Source organism: Condylostylus longicornis, unplaced genomic scaffold (assembly GCF_029603195.1).
Source record: "Condylostylus longicornis isolate FDR11 unplaced genomic scaffold, ASM2960319v2 ptg000013l, whole genome shotgun sequence".
NCBI classification, from domain to species: domain Eukaryota; kingdom Metazoa; phylum Arthropoda; class Insecta; order Diptera; family Dolichopodidae; genus Condylostylus; species Condylostylus longicornis.
In genome coordinates, this window is record NW_026577982.1 from 16,721,203 (window position 1) to 16,743,560 (window position 22,358).

The 22,358-nt window shown below is 26.6% G+C and overlaps 1 protein-coding gene across 3 annotated transcripts in view; it reads right to left on the reverse strand.

Moving 5' to 3' along the window:
• Positions 1-22,358, reverse strand: part of LOC129605232 (breakpoint cluster region protein) — an 87,444-nt gene that overhangs the window by 48,714 nt on the left and 16,372 nt on the right. For all 3 annotated transcript variants that reach the window (XM_055514854.1, XM_055514852.1, XM_055514855.1), the window contains exon 2: positions 5,161-6,197. In XM_055514854.1, coding sequence (XP_055370829.1) covers positions 5,161-6,197 — 1,037 coding nt within the window. The remainder of the gene's footprint in view (positions 1-5,160; positions 6,198-22,358) is intronic.

The window sequence follows — 22,358 nt, forward strand, 5'->3', positions numbered from 1 at the left end:
TTCAGAAACTATTAAAGCTATGGTATTGAAATTTGACACAAACGTATATATTAGTAGGGCCAATGTGTCTGAAAAAAGCCGTTGAAATTACTTGGCTCTTTCTAGTACCTGCCATACAACTTCAAAAGTTATTTGGCTATATCTCAGAAACTATAAAAGCTGTGATATTGAAATTTCACGCAAGCGAATATATTAGTAGGGCAGATGTGCTTGATAAAATTCGCTAAAATTTCTTGGCTCTTTCTGGTAGCTGCCATACAACTTCAATAGTAGTTTGGCACAACCAGTATTTTGAAAAACACATAGTACTGAAATTTTGCATAAATTAATATGGTAATACGGCAACTTAAAGTCATAGTATGGCCCCATAGTTAGTTATGGCACATTAGTTATTCGCACATAGAATAACAAATTCGTACGGGTATCACAGAGTTGACAAGGTCAACTCTATTTTTTTTCTCGTTTTAAAAATGTTATTGAATTTGCTTGAGTAAAGTATAATTATTCAAATAGTAAAACAAGAAACAAATATTTTTATTTTCAAAACTATGTACAGACATACTACTTGTAAACGTCAATTTACAATACAAAAATTTACCACTAAGCAAGTGCCCTGTCATTTTGTAAAAACTTTTAAAATATTAGTAATATTTGACTATGGTAGTCTTGAAAAGTTTGATTCGTTTGCAGTTTTGCTTTTATTCCAGCAATCTTTTAAATTTGTACACAGACCTTAACACAATTAAAAAGTATTAAAAACGACATTACGCTTTCCCAGTTATAGGTAGGTACTAACAATTTCCTGAAAAATTCGACAGTTGCTGTTGAATATAAAAATAATTATGATTGGGCTTGAATTTCCAAGAAACCATGGTAAAAACAGTTTAAGTTTTATAAAGAATTGTTGACTTTTAATCTATTAAATTTAAAAATTTTTGAGTTCTCATTTCTACCCGCTGTCAATGTCAATACAAATACATAAATGTATTGCATTTCTTTTCTTAATCTTCACCTTGTTCAACTTTTTTTTTGTTTATCTTTTTTATTTACCGCATGGGTTACTTTCATCCTCATTAAATTACAGTAAGTTTTCCACATTTTATGCTTTTTTTTGTTACAATTATAACGTTATCTACTTATTCACTCTCATTTCAGCTGGCATTTAAATAATCCTCAAGTATATAAATTTGTATATAAATGACTCAATGTTGCCAGGCTAATTTTTGTTTGCTTCATCATGTTGATAGAAAATATTCGGAAAATCTGTTTTTAATCTGTTAAAAATCTCTTGTTATAACTTAACATTAACTCTCTTATTTGAAAAAAATAGCCCTATGAGTATAATAACTATTAATATGAAAATTTGAAAAAGCAGTTAGTTATGGGGCACATTAAAAATCTAAAAACATAATGTAAGAAGAAAAACACAGAAAAAAGTTTTCTATTCCTGAAATTAATTGATTTAATTGCAGACTTGCATACCGAAAAACTTTTATAAAACTTTTCTCACTTGTTGACCACACTGTTCATCGATACATTTACAATTTATACCACATTTTATCTTATAGGTTTGTTCTAACACCATGGTTCATAATAATTAAAAATAATTCCGTAATCTATAAACTGGAAAGGTTTTCTTTATTTTTAATATGCGATTGAAATTTTTTCCAATTTATTCATTAAAGCACTAACAAAAGTAGAAAAAACTATGAAAATATCATTATAATCGTTGATAAGTCATAATAACCGGTTTTTGCCGTTTTTTTTTTCTTTACTAGTTAGTGGTCGCTATGCTAGTTAACACGAATAGTAATAACTAGTAAATAAAAGTTTGAAATAGAAAATATTAAAAAAAACTCATACATATCTAATATGTAATGTTAAAAAGAATCTAGCGGTTTATTTCAAATATTAAAAACCAGATGGCAGATTTGTTTATAAGTAAGTCGTTTTTATTCTTGCTATTTTTTTAGATACATAAAAACATATGTATCTATATACATATATATACACATCTTTTTAGCTTGCATTTTGATAGTATGCGCACGATAGTCTAGGTATGTACAGATTAAATGCTGCTATATTTGTCTAACGTTTCTTTATTCATTGTTTAAAATAGATAAGCAGTAAGTACACACATACATATGAATATATAACTGCGCATACGTATACAAATACATACGGTATGTAATGTATCATTGTAATTCATGTTCATATACTAAATGGAAAATAAAAAGAACGAATAGAAGTTAGAACAAGAGGAAAAAAAAGTAGTTAGAGCGTGCAAATCGTGTCCCATATTTGATCTATTTTTATGACCAACTTTTGAAAAAATAAATTTTGCGAAGAATAGAAAATTTTAAAATTTATTCGACATTTTCAATTAGTAATGCATGTTTGTTTCATTAAGCCAAAAAAATATTTGAAATTTTGTAATTAATCTGTAGAATATTAGAATTATGATAAATGCACAACAGATAAATGTGTAACATTTATGCAGCTACATAAGTACGCATATATGTATGTATGTCTCTGTATTTTAAAATTATTTTACATTAAAAAATTAAAAATTTAAAGGTATGTATGTGTGATTCAATTGAGAAGTAAAAAATAGATGTTTTGTAGCTTTGTCAACTAGATTCTGAAATGTTAGTTTTTAATTTTAAGTTTTTTAACGTCTTAATTTATAAAAATAGGCTTTAATCTCTTAAGATCATAAAGAACGGCGTTATATATTAGTCCTTCCTCAAGGAGAGCATAATAATACTTCTTCTACTGTAAAGATTGCATAAATATTTTCTTCCAACTTTCTGGAAATCACAACTTTCACATAAAAGTTAATTCCTAACAAAGTCAATAACAAAATCAAAAAACTCTATTTTTAAGGTGTACTATTTACACTATAATTACAACGACCTTATGACCCGTATCTTTATGAATGTTTAACTTTACTAAAGAATAAAAAGTTAATTTGAAAATAATTTTTTATCATGTCATAAAGCAGGGATGGCAAATAGGGTTTGATCAAAGTGCCAAAATTTGGGGAAATTTATTGTCACACTTTTTCCCGTGCCAGCACAGTACCAAGTACAGGTATGGTTAGGTAAATACAATATTATGACAAGTTGTAATAATATTTATTTATACATATTATAGTTCAAGGTATAAAAATTAATAAATACAGATAGAAAAAATATTAATTTAATTTTTTATCAGAAACTTTTTGTTTCATATTACTTGCAAGAGTTTTTATGTCGGGCTGGTACATTGTTGACTGCAGAGTAATACATGCTGCCGAATCTTCCTCTGTTAATCTGTTTCTAGTCTTTGAATGTACATGATTCAAAACGGAAAAAAGACTTTCGCAAGAGTAAGTGGAAGAGAAAATCGTTAACAACGAGATTGCTAATTTTTTGACTGAATAAAAGGTATCTGGCATACTATTCCAAGCTTCTAAAATTTTACTTTCCATGAAACATTCTGATTCCACATTTTGGGATCGATGGCTTTCTAAATCTTCAACAAGCTTCCGCATATTCACAAATTTATTTACCCAAATTGGATTGGATTGCAGATCAATAATTTGCATTTCTAAATTATCTAATCGCATCCAATTAAGGAGGTTATTGTCACAATCTTGCATATCAAATAAATCTGGGTAATTAATAATTTTTAAAATATTTTCGATCCTTTTAAAATCGAGAAATCTTTGTGCAAACTGTTGCTTAATAGAAACAAGAATATTTGTAAATTCATAGGTGAAATTCCAATTAGTTTTTTCAAAAATGTGTATTTCATCAAAAAAAACAAAAATAAAAAGAATATAACATTTGAATATGTTTGGTTTTGAATATTTGTCATTTCGCTATTAGGAAATTATCATTTTTAGGAAATTTTTCATTCAATCAATTTTTCAACGAGTTTTTAGATTTTTTATTAGAAAAAAAATCTATATAAAAATTTGTCGAGGCACAACTATAACGTGCCATCAAATTTTTTTTCCGTGCCAAGTTTGGCACGCGTGCCCTTTAATTGCCATCCATGTCATAAAGAATATCATATTAGCCTACATATGTATGTACGTATGTACATTTTAGCACACATTGAAAAATTTAAAGTAAAAGGTAATTCATGGATCGGCATTAGAAATTAACAAGCTGTAACTTGGATGTTTTTCTCCTAAAAATTAAATTTTAAGTATGTGAGTTATTACATTCGGAAGTAAGTACAAAAAATAATCAAAACTATAATTAGAGCATTGTCTATGAATTTCAAATTAAAAATGGGGAACATTAAAAAAGTTTGTAACATTAATTTTAGCCGCTGTGCTGTTTTTTAATTTTATTTTTTATTACTTGGTATTTCCTTTATGACTCGAAATGTCATTAAGAATAATTTCATTTACTTACTGTGGTAATTGTTAAATAACAAAAAGAAGTAAATGAGTAGATTCTGAATGTTCCTACATTTATGTTTGTATGAAAGTGTGATAACAGTCATACATTACATGGGTACATGAATATTACAATCATGCTTGACACAATAATGTTGGGATTTCTATATACAAACATACACTAAAAATCACGAAATATTTTTAAATTACTATTCGAAACCGTACAAGTAAATAGTTATAGAACTAAAACTTAAAGAAATCGGGAATTCAAGTAATTGTTGTGCAAAAATAAATTTTCTTAGATACTTTTCTGACTATTGGAATTATTGCTTAAAATGTAATATAAGGACAAATCAATTCACTCAAATTATGAATTTATTAATTATAACGAAAAAACATACCGACGAAAAAAAGAAAGAAAGAAAAATTCAAAGTCAAAAAACGAAAACAGAAAACACAACCAGACTATTGTCTCACGTATTACGACATGAGAATAAATTTAAAATTACTCAACATATTTACAATATGAAATGAATAAATATGGCTGGCCTGTAACTACAATAAACGCACAAAGAAAAACCAGGTTTTATAAGTGAACCGTATAATTTTCAGGTGCGATAATAGATCACCAATAATTATAATGCATAACTGTAATTGCTATTTATTATAATTTTTTTCTCTTTCATTTACTCTTACAATAACGAGGAACGAGAAAAAAAGACGCAAAAAAAATAAATAATTAAATTATTATAAAAAATGTAACTTACCTTGGTGGCACCTTTTTCTTTGCATCACTAACTGCTGCACTAGCACTTGAACTGATATTACTTATATTGCCGCCACCGCTATTACTACCACCTCCACTGAATGACGAAACTGACGATGTCGATGAAGCAGTATTTGTAGTCGATGAAACAGATTGTAATACACCTGATGTAGAAATACTCATTGCTGGTGACATAGGTGGTGCTGTCGGTTCAACTTTTGTTTTATTTGATCCAATATTATTATTATTATTGTTATTATTATTATTATTTATATTATTAGTACTTGTTAAGATCGCTTCACTTTCACTAGAATGTCGTCGTTGTTCAATTATATTATTGCCATTACTATTACAATTATTTGTTGTTGTTATTTGTGTTGTTGATGTTCCACTTATTAAATCAGTTGTTGATGTTGTATTATTATTATTATTACCAATAATATTTTTAACAGGTGTGGTTTTTGATTCTTTTACTTCAATAACCGTTACAAAATGTGATGGTTTATCATTACTAATTGTTTGATTATCAACATTTGCAGTTAATGTTGCAGATGATGACGACGATGATGATGTTGATAATGATGATGATGATGTGGTTGTTGTTGTTGTTGCTGATGTTGTTCCAGATATAATTGTAGATGAATCACATATTTTTTGACTATCATTACTACTTGAAGTTGTCATAGACGACGAAGTATTATTTGTTGTCGATGTTATTTGTTGTGACAAATTCGTTACTTCAGATGTTGCATTTGTTACTTTATTATTTTTTGTTGTTGAATCACGTTTAAATGTTGACGTTAATTCATTAATGCATTGATTTAGAGCACCATTCTTTTGTATTTGAATATTTTTATAATCTTTTTCAGTTCCAATGTCTTTATCTTCGTGATCATCATTTGAATCATTTGAATGATGACCCAAGCTGTCACTACCATTCAATGGATTATAGCTAGCATATTTATTGCTATCACGCTGTTGTCTGTCTGATGAAGAAGCTTTCAAATTATCGCTAGTCTTTGATCGCATCAAAACATTCTAAAATTAAAATGAAAAAGTAATTTAAATTTTTTATATTAAAATTTTTATTGAAAAAAAGAAACGCAAGAACACGCTTGAATTTCGAAGCGTCTTTTTTCGGTAAAACCTAATTATAGAAGTCAATTTCATTGGATCTTAACGACTTATTATTCCAAATACAAGTAGATTCCACAAAATCCGTTTAAAAAGCAATAGCACAATCCTCTCTTTTTTTTTCTCTTTTTCAAGTGCGATTCATTTCTCAAGCAATTTCTTCTTATTATTTATTTTAATCATGTATGCAACTCTAGTGCCGGACTGAGATGAATTATTCCAAAAATAAAGAAAGCAAAATTTTTGAAACTTGTCGTTTTTTGAATTTAGCATAACGCAAAGCTAACAAATAATTTAAAATTCTAAGAGCATTAAATCTATAACATGACAGCAAAATTTCACAATAAGTAATAACAAGAAGAAGGTAAATGAAATATTAAAAATAACTCGTAACCAACAAAAATAAAACCAAAATACTTTTTTTTATTTTTGGTAAAAAAAACTTTCTCTGTCAAAAAATATTTGCATGGATTTCTGAACTGCTAATGTTTGCAAATGAATAATTGACTTTTTAAAATTGCGATATTAAAATTCATAAACTAGTAAGAGTGGTAATTAAATTTTGTATTTATAATATTCAAATTCGCTTTCTGCACTTTTATATTATTCTTTGAATAAAGCGCTGAAATTTTAACAAAACCAATAATTTCACTTTCAATTCAAGATAATTGATTCAGCTTGCTATTTTACATCTAACATTGATGTGCTTACAATATAATTTAAAACAAGAAAATTGAACATGAAATTAATGAATAAGCAATTTAATAATAATTCTAACACTTAATAAAGTAAATCACATTTTAACACTTGCTGATTAATGCTATGAATTTAATCAAGTGGAACAAATAAACAAAAAAAATTTTTTAAATATTTTACCAAGGATTTTAACATTGATTAAAAAGGCAATTCATTGAAACGAAAATTGAAGAAACCATACGGGAAGAGCAAGCTGGGTTCAGAAAACAAAGAGGACGCATACAATGGACTTTAACGAGCCGCCTGTAGGATTTGGAATACGCAGATGACATCGCTCTGCTGTCCAACACACATTCATATATGCAAGCAAAATAGAATGAGCTGCATATAAAGGCAGCAGCGGTCGGTCTGTAAATAAATACGAGAAAAACCAAATCACTCCGAATTAACGCAGCAAATACTATCCCCTTCGTCATAAATACAGCCGCTATACAAGATGTTGAACAATTGAACTACCTCGGCAGTATGATATCGACAACCGGAGAGGTTAAAGAAGACGTTGAAAATAGACTAAAACTTGCTAAGGCGGCATTCGGCAGATTATGGACCATATGGAAATCCTCACACTTATCCAGGAATACAAAACTAAGAACATTCAACACATGTGTGAAGCCGGTCCTGTTGTATGGTTCCGAAACAAGGCTAGTGAAAGATTAATACACAAATAAAATGCAGGTATTCAGAAATAGAAGCCTAAGAATCATCTGCCGTGTATTCTGGCCCAAACGAATCAGCAACACAGACCTCTGCTCTTTAACAAACCAAGAACCAATCGCAAGGGTTATAAAGAAGAAAAAATGGAGATGGATAGGCTATACATTGTGACGCCCGGCTGAAACCATCGCAAGACAGGTATTGGAGTGGAATCCGTAGGCTAGAAAGAACAACAGAGAAAGAAATTAATGCAATGACTATTGAATTTTTGTTAACAAACTCTAATATTTGGCAACGTTTTACCATTTGAAATCCGAGAAACAGTAAAATTTTTCTTTGACACGACTTTTAACCAAATGGTTTATAAAACATTTAATCCTCAATTAAAATCACTATGTATTGAGTAATTTATAATTTACTATTCAACATAAACTTTAATAACGTTTTGGATTCTGTATACCGTAAACTTTAATCAAAATATCCGTAAGTAATAGAGTTGAGTTTTTGCAGAGGTTAAATTGAAAGCCAACTATTTTTAGGGTTTGAGAGATTTATGGAAGAAATAAAGAGGTTTGTGAAAAAAGACAATCTTATGATTAGTGCCTAGCCTTCAAATTGAATACAATAAAATTTTAGAAAAGTTTTATTTTTCTAGGAGGGGAAAAAACGAAATTTAGAATTTGAAATACACATTCTGCTATTCATGAATTTAAATATTTAAATTTCTATTTTATTACAGTACGAATGCACCTAGATATTATCAAGAATTTTATTATATTCTTGTGCCAAATCTAAAATATTTAGTAGAAGAGCAAAAAATTTTTTTTGTTCTTCTGAAGTTAATGAAAATTGAATGAAAAAAAAACCAAAGAAAAAAATTCTTTCAAATTCATTCATTTCAACCATATCAAAAAAAAGATCCTCTAAAATCACTTCATTCAAATTTAATTGCGGCCAAAATGTTAATAACATATACACACATACAACACCACGAGTTCAAATGAAAAAAGAAACAAAAATTACTTCTTCAAGTATTTGCACATTCAAATAAAAAAAGCGTCATCATCTTATAGCAAAAGGAAACAGAAAGAAAAACTTGTCAATGCAAGAGAATAAGTGAATAGAAGAGCATACGTATACATTCATACATATATGTACGTGTCTGATTATTAATATATATGTACGTGTCTTAACGATTTACAATTTCATAAATGCATTTTACAAGATTTATACATAAATATTGTTATAAAATCTGAGAGGAAGGAAAAATGTATTGAAAAGTCACTTACTCGGTTGTGGTTTCTTTGCCAAAAACAATTGGAAGCATAATGAACAGTTAAGTCTAGCAGTTTTTATACAAATTGAAATATACACATAAGAAGTAGGAGAAACTTATAACTCTCTAACTTTAAACAAGAAAAGAAAAACAAAATAATGATGAATAAAAGAAAAATTAAACGTTAGGTACCAAAAAAACGGCAAAGTAAGAAATAAAAAAAAAAAAATTTGTACATACTTGAGATTAAAAGGCAGACAAAAGTGAAAATTATCAAACGAATTTTGTCGCATTTTTGTATCAAAAATGTAACCATATTGAAGTTCTGAGTAAGAAACTTTAAACAATGGGTACCATATGTAAATGAGAGTTTCACATACACAAGAGCAAAATGAGTACATATTAAAAAAAATCTCGCTTCAACCTCGTATTATTCAAAAAATATTTTTTAGTGAGAAACTTAATTAAATTATTAAGAATTTTAAGAAAGTAAAGCATGAAACCAAATTATTCACAATGGAACTACATATATAATATTTAAATTAACAAAAGAAAAACAAAGTCCTAAAATCCTTTTCATGCAAAGAAGGAGCAAATTTTGTGGAATGTTAATTATAGTAAGTAAAGTATGAGAATGAAATTGAACGAGTAATTTTTTGTTAAAATATATACGAATATATGTCAAAGAAATTTTGTATGTACATACATACATATGTATGTAATACTTCAACAATTTATTTATAATTTTAAAATTATTATTTACATACATATACATAGGTAGGTAAATAAAAATATGTAATACATTGTATGTACATATTTATGCAAAAATTAATGTGGTAGAGAATTATAAGAATTTATACGACATTTACTTTTTCGAATAGGCTAACCAAGCGCAAATAAATTGCGAACAGCCTGATCCCTATCAATTATATAGTATTAAGTCAAGTTTCTTATAAGTATTTGAATTTGTGAAAGTTCCACTGCCCAAAATTTATAAAGGATACAAAATTCAACAGTATAACTTCAACAAATTTTGAAATTGTTATAAAAATTTTTGATTAAAAGGTTTCCATATAAGACAATAAACTAATTCTACAAAATTTCATTAAATATTTGTTTTTAAAAAGGGCAAAAAATTATCAAAATAAAATAATTTTCCCTATTTCTATTCAATTTCATGAATCACAATGTGAAAAGCAATTTTATTCCAATTCTTTATCTATTTTCGTATAAAGAACTTTTTAAAAGAATTCAAAGAACAAAATCAACTCTTACAAATATTTAAAACCCTTTGGTTCTTAGAAAAAAAATTAAGCAACAAATTTCAATGACAAGTAACGAAATTCTACAAATAACAATTACAATGGCAACTATAAATGATAGAAACAGCGAGCATCAAAGCCAAAACCATTCATTTTTGTTTTACACTTCATGAGTTCTAAGAAAAAATTTTTTTTTCCACTATTTTTATTAAATGTGCGTTTCTTTTTGTTTCATTTTTTCTTTTCACAAAAATTTGTGATTCACTTAAAACTGAACTGACGGAAATTTTGTAGGAGCATATAGGAAAAATAAGGATTTTTGTTTTTTTTTTTCAGACACAGAGAAAATTTTTATTTAATGGAAAAATTTTTATGTCCTGAATTTTGATGGCAAAATTCTCTGTTTTATCCTCCTTAAATATCCTTTTGTAAATTATTTGTACAGACATCTAACATCAGTAGTCAAAGAAAATAGAAAAAAACCAAGAAATATAACTAAAGAGGTTTTTGTTTTTTGAAAATTTAAAATTTAGAATAAAAATTCAACATATTAGAAAATTAGATAAAGAAATTTCAAATTAGGTTTCGACTATTTTATTCATCAACTCAAAAGTATAGAGCAAGAAAATAAGGAAAAGAGTACTTGTATATGAATGCCTCTTCGTGTGTAAAACTATACTAAGACTGCTATTATTATCAGCTCAGGAAAATTCACTGTTATTCTTTTAGAATTCGGCAAAATCTCAACGCCGACAAACACTCATAAAATATTATTAAATGTTCATAAAGCATATTATATAGGTCTTACACAAGACACTTAAATTTTATGAGCGTAAAATTTAACATTGTAAAACTCATTAAACTTAGAGACATAGTAAAATATATATGTACATACATACAATTATTGAATTTCAATATAGAAATTTTATTTCTACAATAATTTCACCTTAAAAAACCCTTAAAACAAAACATAAAACTATACCATAAAAATTATTCGTCTTTTTAAAACAAATTCAAAATTTACGATACAAAATATAAAAAATTTTTACTATAGCAGCAGCAATAAGTATTAAAGTAATTTTTCCACTATCACTAGAAAAAAGTAATTCACATTTTGTTCTATGCTCAACTATGTTCCTAGAAAAAAAATTTATACTTAATTCAAGTTTCTGTAACAAAAGGTAAGAGGTCGAAATTTTAAAACTTTAAATTTATAAGTTTTTTAATACTACAATACGAGTAATAAAAAGCTTGAAAAATGATTTCGAGTTCTACTCTAGTGTATTAAAAAATTTTTTTAATAAAAATATAAAGTGTGTCTAGTCGAATAAAGCAATAAAAGAAGAAAGCCGAATACCTTTGAAATTCAAATACTTAAATTGAAAGGTTTCTTTGTTTTTAAAAAGAATTTTAATAAAAGAAACTTTTTTTTTCTTAAATTTTTCAAATTTTATTTAAAATGTTTTAAAAGTAATTACTTATGTAATCCGTAAAAAAAATTATGTCGCACTGATGAAAAGGCTTTGTAGTTCTAGTTGTAACGTTGATTGAAATAAAATTATAAGTAACGCAGAATTTTGGCAAATCCACCGGAAGTTGATCATGGAACTTTATTTCAATGAACTTTAATTTTATCATATTCGGTACAAAGACTACAACAAATTTTGATGTAACATATCAAATGATTCGTTTAAAACTCTTGTAAATAGCATTTAGTCCAAAATAATTCGAACCATAATATTTCGGAAGTTTTTTTTACAAAATTACAATAGTAAAGTGGAAAAAACTACTTAATCAAACAACGTAGAATATTACAAGTATGAATCCTAAGGTTGCACTTTTTGTAATTTGCATAGGAAATATCTAAGCACTATCAAATAATTTTCTTGAATTCTTCATCTCTTATACATTCTTATACATGCAACAACACCTTTTATGTAGAAATTGTTCATAAAATGACCCTAATTCGGGTGCACTCGGGTGTAAGATAAATTTGTTTTCCATAATTTCTTTTTTCTCTCAAATGTAATGTTTTTTTTTCAAACTGAATTGTACTTGTTTCAGCACATTTCTTTTTTAACTTAATTTCTTTAATCAAATTTTCCGATTATTATTTTTTTTTTTTTTTTTCAGTTTTGACAAGAAATGAACAACGCAAAAGTTGATAATCGCTTGCAATTACCTTGCTTTGCATAATTTTCACTACATTGATAAACTTTTTAATGACAATACTTAGGGACACAAAAGTAGTATTTAAAGCATATTTTAGTTGCAAAAAGAAATTTAAAAAAAATTAAAATGGTACCTATAAAAAAATGAAAAATAAATTCATGTCAAGGTTTCAAAGAAAATGAATACTTTTGCAATTCACTTTCTAAAAAGGCTAAACTTAACCCTAAAATTTTTTAATCCGTCTAGTTTAAGCTTTAAGTTCCCATTTAAATTAAATAAATTTCTTAATATTCTGTTTTTATAACATCTACGTATCCACATACTATATAAGTTTGCAAATATGAACATATGTGTGTATGTATGTAGTTTGAAAACATTAGAGTTCATGTGCATAGTATCACCGACATCTTTATATATAACAAGATAGGAGGTTATCATAGTATTCATCACACATACATATACACATGTATGAACATACTTATATATATGTATATTATTAATGTATATTATTAAAAATTGTGCAAGAAAGAAACTTTTTCAGCTCTTCATCTTAACTGCATAGATTTTTGTTTGAAATTAAGGATTTTTTATTTTCATTTATTTTGGAAATTAAAAAACGAACTTGATATTCAAAGCATTGTATATTTCAACTTTATTCTCCTTCATTGCAAAGAGACAATATCCAGTAGTAGCAGCGTATCGCATTTATGAGACTCAAATCTTATTTGATTATTGCACGCTAAAATTGCCTAATACACACTATTAATTCAGTTACAAACAAGTGACTTGTTTTACCAGGAAATATTCTACTTTACCTAAGAGGCTCTGCATGCACAGGGCTTTCCCTAATAAATCTTATAACATTGCTCAGACCTTACTTTAAAAAGTTCGGTACTTAGTTACATAATATACATAAATAATTATTTACAGATTTCAATAATGGTATTCATTTCATATTTTTCTAAAAATAATTAAGTAATTTAATTTAGTTTATGTAATTATTGCATCTTTCAGATATAAACAAAAACCAGAAAACTTTATTATTGGCTTCCATACTTAAGTTATTAATATTATTGTGCTTACACTGGACTCAATCTATGTATGTATAATACAATTGTACTAATGTATGTACCTTCATAATATTACAGACGATTAAAATAATAAACCTAAGAAGTGAATTGTTCGCAGTAACTAGATAAAATGGTAACTAGTTTTAACATTTACTGGCATGAATGTAAAATTTAATAAAAACGAATCATAACAAATGTTAATTTTTAATATGTATGTGCTTAGTGTTTTCAAAAGCGACTTCAATGAATTTCCAACAAAAACAAACATTGTATGTATTTTGGGTATTTTTAAAGAGTTTAATTTTATCTTTTAAATTAAGAAGATTTAAAGTCTCTAGTTTAATTTCATAGTATAGTTTAAAATCTAATTTCAACTATGTAGGTATAAAACCAGGAAAACAATTAACATTTATGGTAGTTAACGTGTTTGACAATGATTTCCTGAGAATTTTAACAACTAAAAATTTAAGTAACATGAAGTTTGAATAAAAATATTATACGTATGTACCTATGTGTATATGTTTGTTCACTTATGCAAAGTAAATAATATACAACACTTTTCAAATTCTCATGTTATGTACATACATGTATTACCTATGCGTGTAATATATACAAACAAACATTCACATAATATAAATGCTAAAAATTCTTATACATTTACACACATGCATATACATAAATATTTTACTAAATTACACAAACTACAATATTTGCTTTAATTAAACGTTCATTAGTAAATCAAAATGAAACTTTAACACAATAAAAAACAGAAAATATAAAAAAAAGCAGAACTCGACAAGAAATAAAAATTTTTCTTTTTTCTTCTATGATATTTTTTTTTATAAACACGTTCGCTAGCAACTCTTTTTGAAATTTCCTTATGCTCTATTAATAGTCCATTGACCATTCTATTATATTTAGGCTTGCAATATTACAACAATAATATTCCTTATACATAAATATACAAATTTAATATATGTACATACATAATGTATAAGAACAGTTATAATAAATAATTTTGTATGCATAATAATAATATTGTGGTCTAAGATTTGATACTGGTTCTCAAAATTATCGTATTTTGTTCTAAAAATTTTCAAAATGAGAATAACAGATTCATAACAGGAATAATATAGAACCGCACGACTTAAATAAGAAATAAGTAATTATGTATATATACTAGGTGCGTAAGTATGTAAAGCGTAAAATATTGTAAAATTTAAAATATTTTTAATACAAGGTAGAATAAAAAATCGGTCAAGTAGGACAATTCTACGCCATTTGTTCATAACGTAGAATTGTCCCACTTATTTATAAACTTATTTTTCATTACTTATTTTCCCAGAAGAGCTAAAATTTTTCTTGACAAACTTTTTAATGTTATGGAATTGAAATTTGGGAATGTTTTACCAACTATGTACTTATACATAAGTAAAATCTTAAAATAAATAATTTTAACCAATATAGGTACATATTTAAAAACCACTGTTTGAGTAAATAAAAAATAAATCAATTCTTAAGGTATAAAATAATTGAGAATTAATGTTTTATATGTACCTACATACTTACATAAGTTTATGGACGGCTTTGTTTTTTACAATTTTTAAGGCGAAGCAAGAAGAAGAAGAAGAACGTGCACACAATAATAAATCACTAAAACTAATTTTACCTACATAAGTATTTATCCAAACTTAGCTAGTCATATTTATATATGTAAGTACATATGTGGATATGTATGTACACATATGAACTCATATTCATTATGACTGAATGTACATTTGTATGTATGTACATAATTGTATTTAATACAAACACGAATTGGATAGTTTTAAATTTTCTTTATAAATTTTCTTTATATAGTAAAATTTTATTTAATAAAATTGTTTGATTTTATTTATATTTGCAATTTTAAATTTTAAAATTGCTTACAAAATTTTGTGAATGGATATATTTACATACATATGTATGTACATATGAATGTAGGTACATTTATTGTCTTAAAAAAATAAACAAAAAATTTCAACGAAAATCGTGTGGTGCTCTAAAGAAATATTTAACAAGTGCAGTATGTACATTTGTGTATTTCTATTAAATTCATATATTTTACATTTTTTATAAAATATATGTATGTGTGTATGCATGTGCATAAACATGCACATAAGTTGTCTTGTCGCCGTCCGCTATATTAAAAATCTTCTATTTTTTATAGTATGATCCAATGTAGTTATTGACTTTTATGAATCCCAGTAAAATATGTATGTATGTATGTGTGAATGGCTTATGTCATTTTATGAATATTTGGATATAAAATTTATTGGATTTTATAAGAAAATACAATTTATAATCAAAAGCATACTTATACATATGTAAATTGGTCGAAATTTGTATCGTAATTTATTTAAGATTATTGTAAAACCATTGAAATTCAAAAGTTTATAATTAATTGATTACAAAAATAAAATGTACACGCTCAAATATTCTACCATTTCTGAAATGAAAAAGTTGTACCTAAGAAATGAAAGTTTTGATAGAACACCGATACTCTTACCCATTCAAAATTATGTTTCCATTTCTTTTGAGCTTCATGAATTTACGTCAGAGTAAGCATATACATACATATATATACATCCATGTGCTTTTACATATATGTATGTATATGTACTTATTGGAATTTTATCAAATAATTTGATATTAAATCTAAAAAAAAATAATGATATTACACTCTAATACATAAACAACTATTGTGTCATCTATCTACTTACATATATGTATGAATGCATGTATGTATGTATGTAAATAAAAACATAAGTGGCACTCTTTGATTCGTAGACATTATTATAGTGACCTCAATTATTACACTCAAAAATTATAGAACAACTTAATATTGAAAATTTATTAAACAAAAGTTCATCTTTTGCGACTTATTTGACATTTTTAATACATAATTTTTATTTTTATGCAATATGCTAAAAATTGCATGCTTAACAATTTCCAATATTTCTACTTATTGATATAGTATAAAAGTGTAGAAGATTTTTAAATGTGATTTATTCAAGAATTAATTCTTCAAAACCAATTACATATTATTATTAATGATTGAAACTTAACCCATATCCTCGTAAGAACTGAATTATTAAATAAATTGAAAACAAGTAAAAACGTTTCAGTCGGTATAAACCGATTGAATTATACCCTGCACCTTTCGTTATTGTGTAGCAATTACTCGAACACGTGAAGACATTCTATAGAAACTTCACGGATATGTCTGACCTATTATTGGACATCCGACTGTCAAGTTTCATGAATCTGACTTTATAATTTTTCCAAATATTTAAAATTAGCTTTTACAGTTGTATGGCAGATACCTGAACCTGTCAAGCAATTCCATCAAAACTTCATATATCTGATCTACAATCGGACACACAACTGCCAAGTTTCATAAATCTGGCTTTATTATTTTTTCAAATATTTAAAATTAACTTCTGGAGTTATATGGCAGGTACCCGAACCTGTCAAGCAATTCTTCTAAAACTTCAGAAATATATTTGGCCTATAATTGGACACATGACTGCCAAGTTTCATGAATCTGACTTTATTATTTTGCCGAATATAAAAAATTTGCTGTTGAAGTTGTATGGCAAGTACCCGAATCTGTTAAGCAATTCCACTAAAACTTCACAAATATATCTGATCTACAATCGGACACACAACTGCCAAGTTTCATGAATCTGACTTTATTATTTTTCCAAATATTTAAAATTAGCTTCTGGAGTTGTATGGCAGGTACCCGAACCTGTCAAGCAATTCTTCTAAAACTTCAGAAATATATTTGACCTATAATTGGACACATGACTGCCAAGTTTCATGAATCTGACTTTATTATTTTGCCGAATATAAAAAATTTGCTGTTGGAGTTGTATGGCAGCCACCCGAACCGGTGCAGCTATCCCATTATAATTTTTAGAGCATGTGTAAAATGTAATTGGACACATGTATACAAAATTTTATATTTATAGCTTTATTAGTTTTCGAAATATTTAAAATAAACTCTTTGAGTTGTATGGCAGCTACCCGAACCCGTTGTCCGAATTAGTCCAATAACAATAGGGTTCATCCTTGGCACAAAAGAAAAAACTTGTGAAAGTTTGGTGTCGATAGCATTATTCGTTTTTGAGTTATCGTGCGATCGGACGGACGGACGGACGGACGGACGGACGGACGGACGGACGGACGGACGGACGGACGGACGGACGGACGGACATGTCTAAATCGACGCAGAATTTTACGCTGAGCAAGAATATATATATATGTCCATACCGCAGATGACTCCTTCAAGTAGTTACAAACTCCATACCAAAGTTAATATACCCTTCACGAAGTGCAGGGTATAAAAATGGAACGTAATCATGGAAATTTTGACTGAAACAGATTTTGAAGAAATTGGAGAGTTCAAACATATGTACTCGTACATGAACATCGCGCACTTAAAATACTTTGTTAAACAAAACTCTAACACAATTATACCTCTAACACGTTAAATATTATAAGAGATTCCTAATTTAATTAATAATCATAATCTAATTAATATTATTGTTGAGTGAAAAGTGTTTACGTCGTTGTTCGTCATTTAATTTTTTTAAAATTTAAAATATAAGTAGTTAGAGAATTCTGTTGTATAAGAGCAATCTAGGAAATTAACACTTTTAGTTAAAATAAATGAAGTTTAATAACTTTTACGTGCAATAGTAAACAACAAATTTACCTACCAACTTTATTGTGCAACATTTAAATTTTCCAATTGAAAATTAAGCAAGTTATATTAGTATTTTTTTTATTAAAATCATCCAAAAAAATCTGATCCAAATAAAGAAATAACAGTACAAAAAACAAAAAGCACTTTTAATTCAGCTTTAATTCAAACAAAATTCCAAAAATATGCATTTGACTTTTTTCCTTTCTATTCTCATCTATGTACATATCTCTGTCTTTCTTATTCTTTTATATTTGGGATCGTTGTGCATACAATGCAACAATTAATCTCAAAATGGATGTGGGCTGATAACATGTTTTATTTTTCGTTTTATTTTGAAAACTCAAAATTAAGCGTAAATTTAACTGAAATTTAACTGTAAAATGAAAATCATATGATTTTTTTTGTGAACTTTTTCGTTTTCTTCAAATTGTTTTTCTAATTTTATGTTTTGCTGTTTTTCTTTTTTTTATTTTTTACTATGTATTTGAAAACTGACATGCAGGCAATATTAAGATAAATATTGTTTGTGATCGCCACAAATTTCATATTTTTCCGTACTAGAGAAATGTACGTACATACATAATTGGTTTTCAGCAAAATGTCGATATGCTTGTAAGTGCGCCGGTGCAGGTGCGTATTGCATTTTCGATTGAAATAATTTTGATGAAGTTTGACTTATAAATTTTCACGCATTTTAGGTTCCAACAATTTCGGATTGACAATTTCAAAATAATTTCGAGAAATTCATAAAGAAGAAATTAACTAAGAAATCAGTTGTACACCAGAATAAACGGGTAAGTTTAAATCCTAGCTAGAGTTTCAACTAAGCAGTGAGAGAAAATATATTTGAACGCGCAAATATTGTTTATGACATCGCTAATGTGCTGACCATTACAGTGATTTTTTTAACTTTTTTTTTTAGAAAATGTTTTGTTTCAAATGATTTGGTTTATGGGTTCTTATGATTAAAAAAACACGGGGAATTTTTATGTTATAAAGTTTGTTGGTTGTAGTTGTTCTTGGTCGTGATTTTTTTTATTTTTTTTTCGTTTTTTAAATACTTAAATCATTTTATATGTATAAACATATCTACATATGCAGTTGTAGGTTTTAATGCTTTTTTTGCATAATTGTGTAGGTAGATCTAAAATTTTTAGATAACAAAATAATTTTGTATTATAACATCAAATCATACGTGTAAAAAAAATTTAACAATATGATTTGTGTATTTGTATCTACTTGTAGGTAAGTATGTAAAATACCAACATGAGCTAGAGCTGGCATTATTAATAAAATGTAACTTGAGTAAAACTATTTTTTTAAAGAAAATTGCATAAAGTTAAAATCGGGTGTAAATTGATGGTAATAAAGTGAAAATTTTTAAGGCATTTTGCTCCACTGAATAACAAAAAAAAAATAAAGGTTCATGTAAATTTTGTGTAGAGAAAAAAATTATAATTATGTTCACATGTTAAGTACACACATACATTCATATGTATGTAGTCATATGTGTAAGTTACATATAAATAAGTACTTACTCATAGCTATCCATATAAAATGAGTTAAATTTTAGGAGTGGTTCAACAAAATGATAAAAAAAAGAGTGTAAAAAGAATAAGTAAACAATGTGAACTGGTTTAAATAGAAAAATCAATAAAATTATGTTTGTTCAAAAAAGTAAATTTTAAATTGGGGTTGTGTTCATTGAGTTTGTGTTCACTTTAGTCGGGTTGTCATTATTCTATTTTAATTTTCTAAAAAATGATTGCATTTAAATGTGTAACTGTACATTCAATTTAAAAAAAAGTAAATGATGAAATAAAAAAATTCTATTTTAGAATAAGTTAACATAAAATTTTTCACTCACTTATGCTAATTACATAAACATGGTCAGTTTTTTATGTTAAAATATGAATTAAATGAATAACGCAGCACTATATATAAAGGGAATAGTTATAATATAGAAAAAATTCGATAGGGTTGTAAGTATAGGGTAAATGGTATTTAAAGTTCCATGACTTTGTGATTTAAAATTGCGATATATTTCAATGATTAATTTGACATTACGTTCGTAATAGCCGAAAGCTAGCTCTATTTAATTGTTTGTTGAGGTTCGCATCACATTTAAATGAGTATTGCTTGTATAATTTCTAAAATTTTTGGCTAATATCGTAAAACTTAATTTTCATCTTTAATTTTATTTCGCCGGCATTTGTCGAGAAAAATTGAGCAATCTCATTTTAAACAAATCCATAACTAAATTCTTACTGATAACTCTTACCTACACGCTCATAAAAATGTCTATTGCGTCACTTCAGCAAAACATAAATGTTACATTTGAATGATGTTTCTCACGAATTTTTATTATTTTAAAATTTTAAGTAAATAATTCAAATATTTGAAAAAGGACTGTAAAAAAAAGAATTCAATATTAACTTTTAATCTTAGGTGTCACACGTTCAGAGCACATAAATTTAAAAAAAAAATAATGATCAAATAAGAAACAAAATAAAATGATAAAAAAAAATAAAAATTAGGTTAACTTTTCTGAACTTTCTATTTAATATCTTAATATGGTCTATAAATTTAAAATAAAATATACATAGGCACTTAAATGCCATTAGAAACTTTATTATTTTATTAAGAGTCATTTCTATTTTTAACTGGAAATCTACATATGCATATATAAGAGGGATTTCAGAATAGAAAAATTTAAAAACAAAAGAGAAAAGTAAAATTAAAAAAAAATTTAATATTTTTTTTTTATTATTAATTACAAATATAAAAAAAAACAACTTCTAAGACGACTGAATGACTGACTGTCTATGAGACACTTGGATACCAAAACAAACCTATGTATATGCAAATTATGTAAAATGCACAAAATACAGTAGCTATTTTTTTTTATTTTTTTATTATAATTTTTTTTTTGTTTTAAAAATCATAAAAATTCATATGGTAACCATATTAAAACGCCCACTCGTCACTTCTATTTCGATATTTCGATATTCTTGATGGAAAAGAGGCAGAAATATAGATGAGAGAGAAAAGATTGCGTTGCTTTGCTACTTATTATTACGCTTTTTCCTTGAATTCTTCATTTGAGAAAAAAGAAGAAGAAAACAAAATACAAACAGAGTCATAAGTATGCGTTTTTCTATTTATTGCTTTCAAAACTAGTGAGCATAAGAAAAAGTTTTAGTTTTTACTTAATTTTATTTAATTTTTTGTGCAATGCACTAAAAAGATTTTTTTTTAAATTTTATTACTTAGAAATAAAACATTTCTTCGGGGATTTTCTGGCACTTCACTGTAACAGATATAGTGAATAGTTTAAGTAATATTACATAGTAGAAATAATTGAGAAATAAAATGAAAATCTAGCTCAATTATGAATAGAGAAAATATATACATATTAAGTTATTTACTTAATCAAATTAATTTAATAAGTATTTTTACAAAACAGAGCTACTTAAATTTAATTGAAAAGTATATAGTAATCATAATTTTTTTAAAAAATAATGACTTAAAATGGCATTTTGATCTCGTTTCACGTTATCTTTGGGTGGCCTCGACTCGAATTAACTTCATATTTAAGTCATAATAATATTTCATGCACAAAAAATTTCCAACGTGTAAGAAAAAAGAAAGAAATTTTCTCATAGACGCAAAATAGCAAGCGAAAGATTTCTTTGGAATACTGCACACATCCGATTATTATCCGTGATATGAACTTACGATATTTATAAACTTATGATATTTTTTCAAAGTTTTTGTATTGCTTGACTTGTAAATCATTTTTATTTTAACTGAAGTATCTTTATGAGCACGTATAATCACTTGAGGCTACAAAAATATAATCCAGAAATATAGGTATTATGTAACATTTTGTATGAGGAACAAAATGCATTTTCACAAAAGACTGTGTAAAAGATTTTTCTTCGTGATTATCATGTTACGTAACCGATTCATAACAATAAAAATCTCATAGATAAAATTTTTAAGTACGTAAGTACAAATAAAACGTCCTTCTTCATAAATCGCTTATACATAAATATATTATTAAATATCAAGGATCAATATTATAAAACCACACAGTGCATATAATTATGCATGTTTATT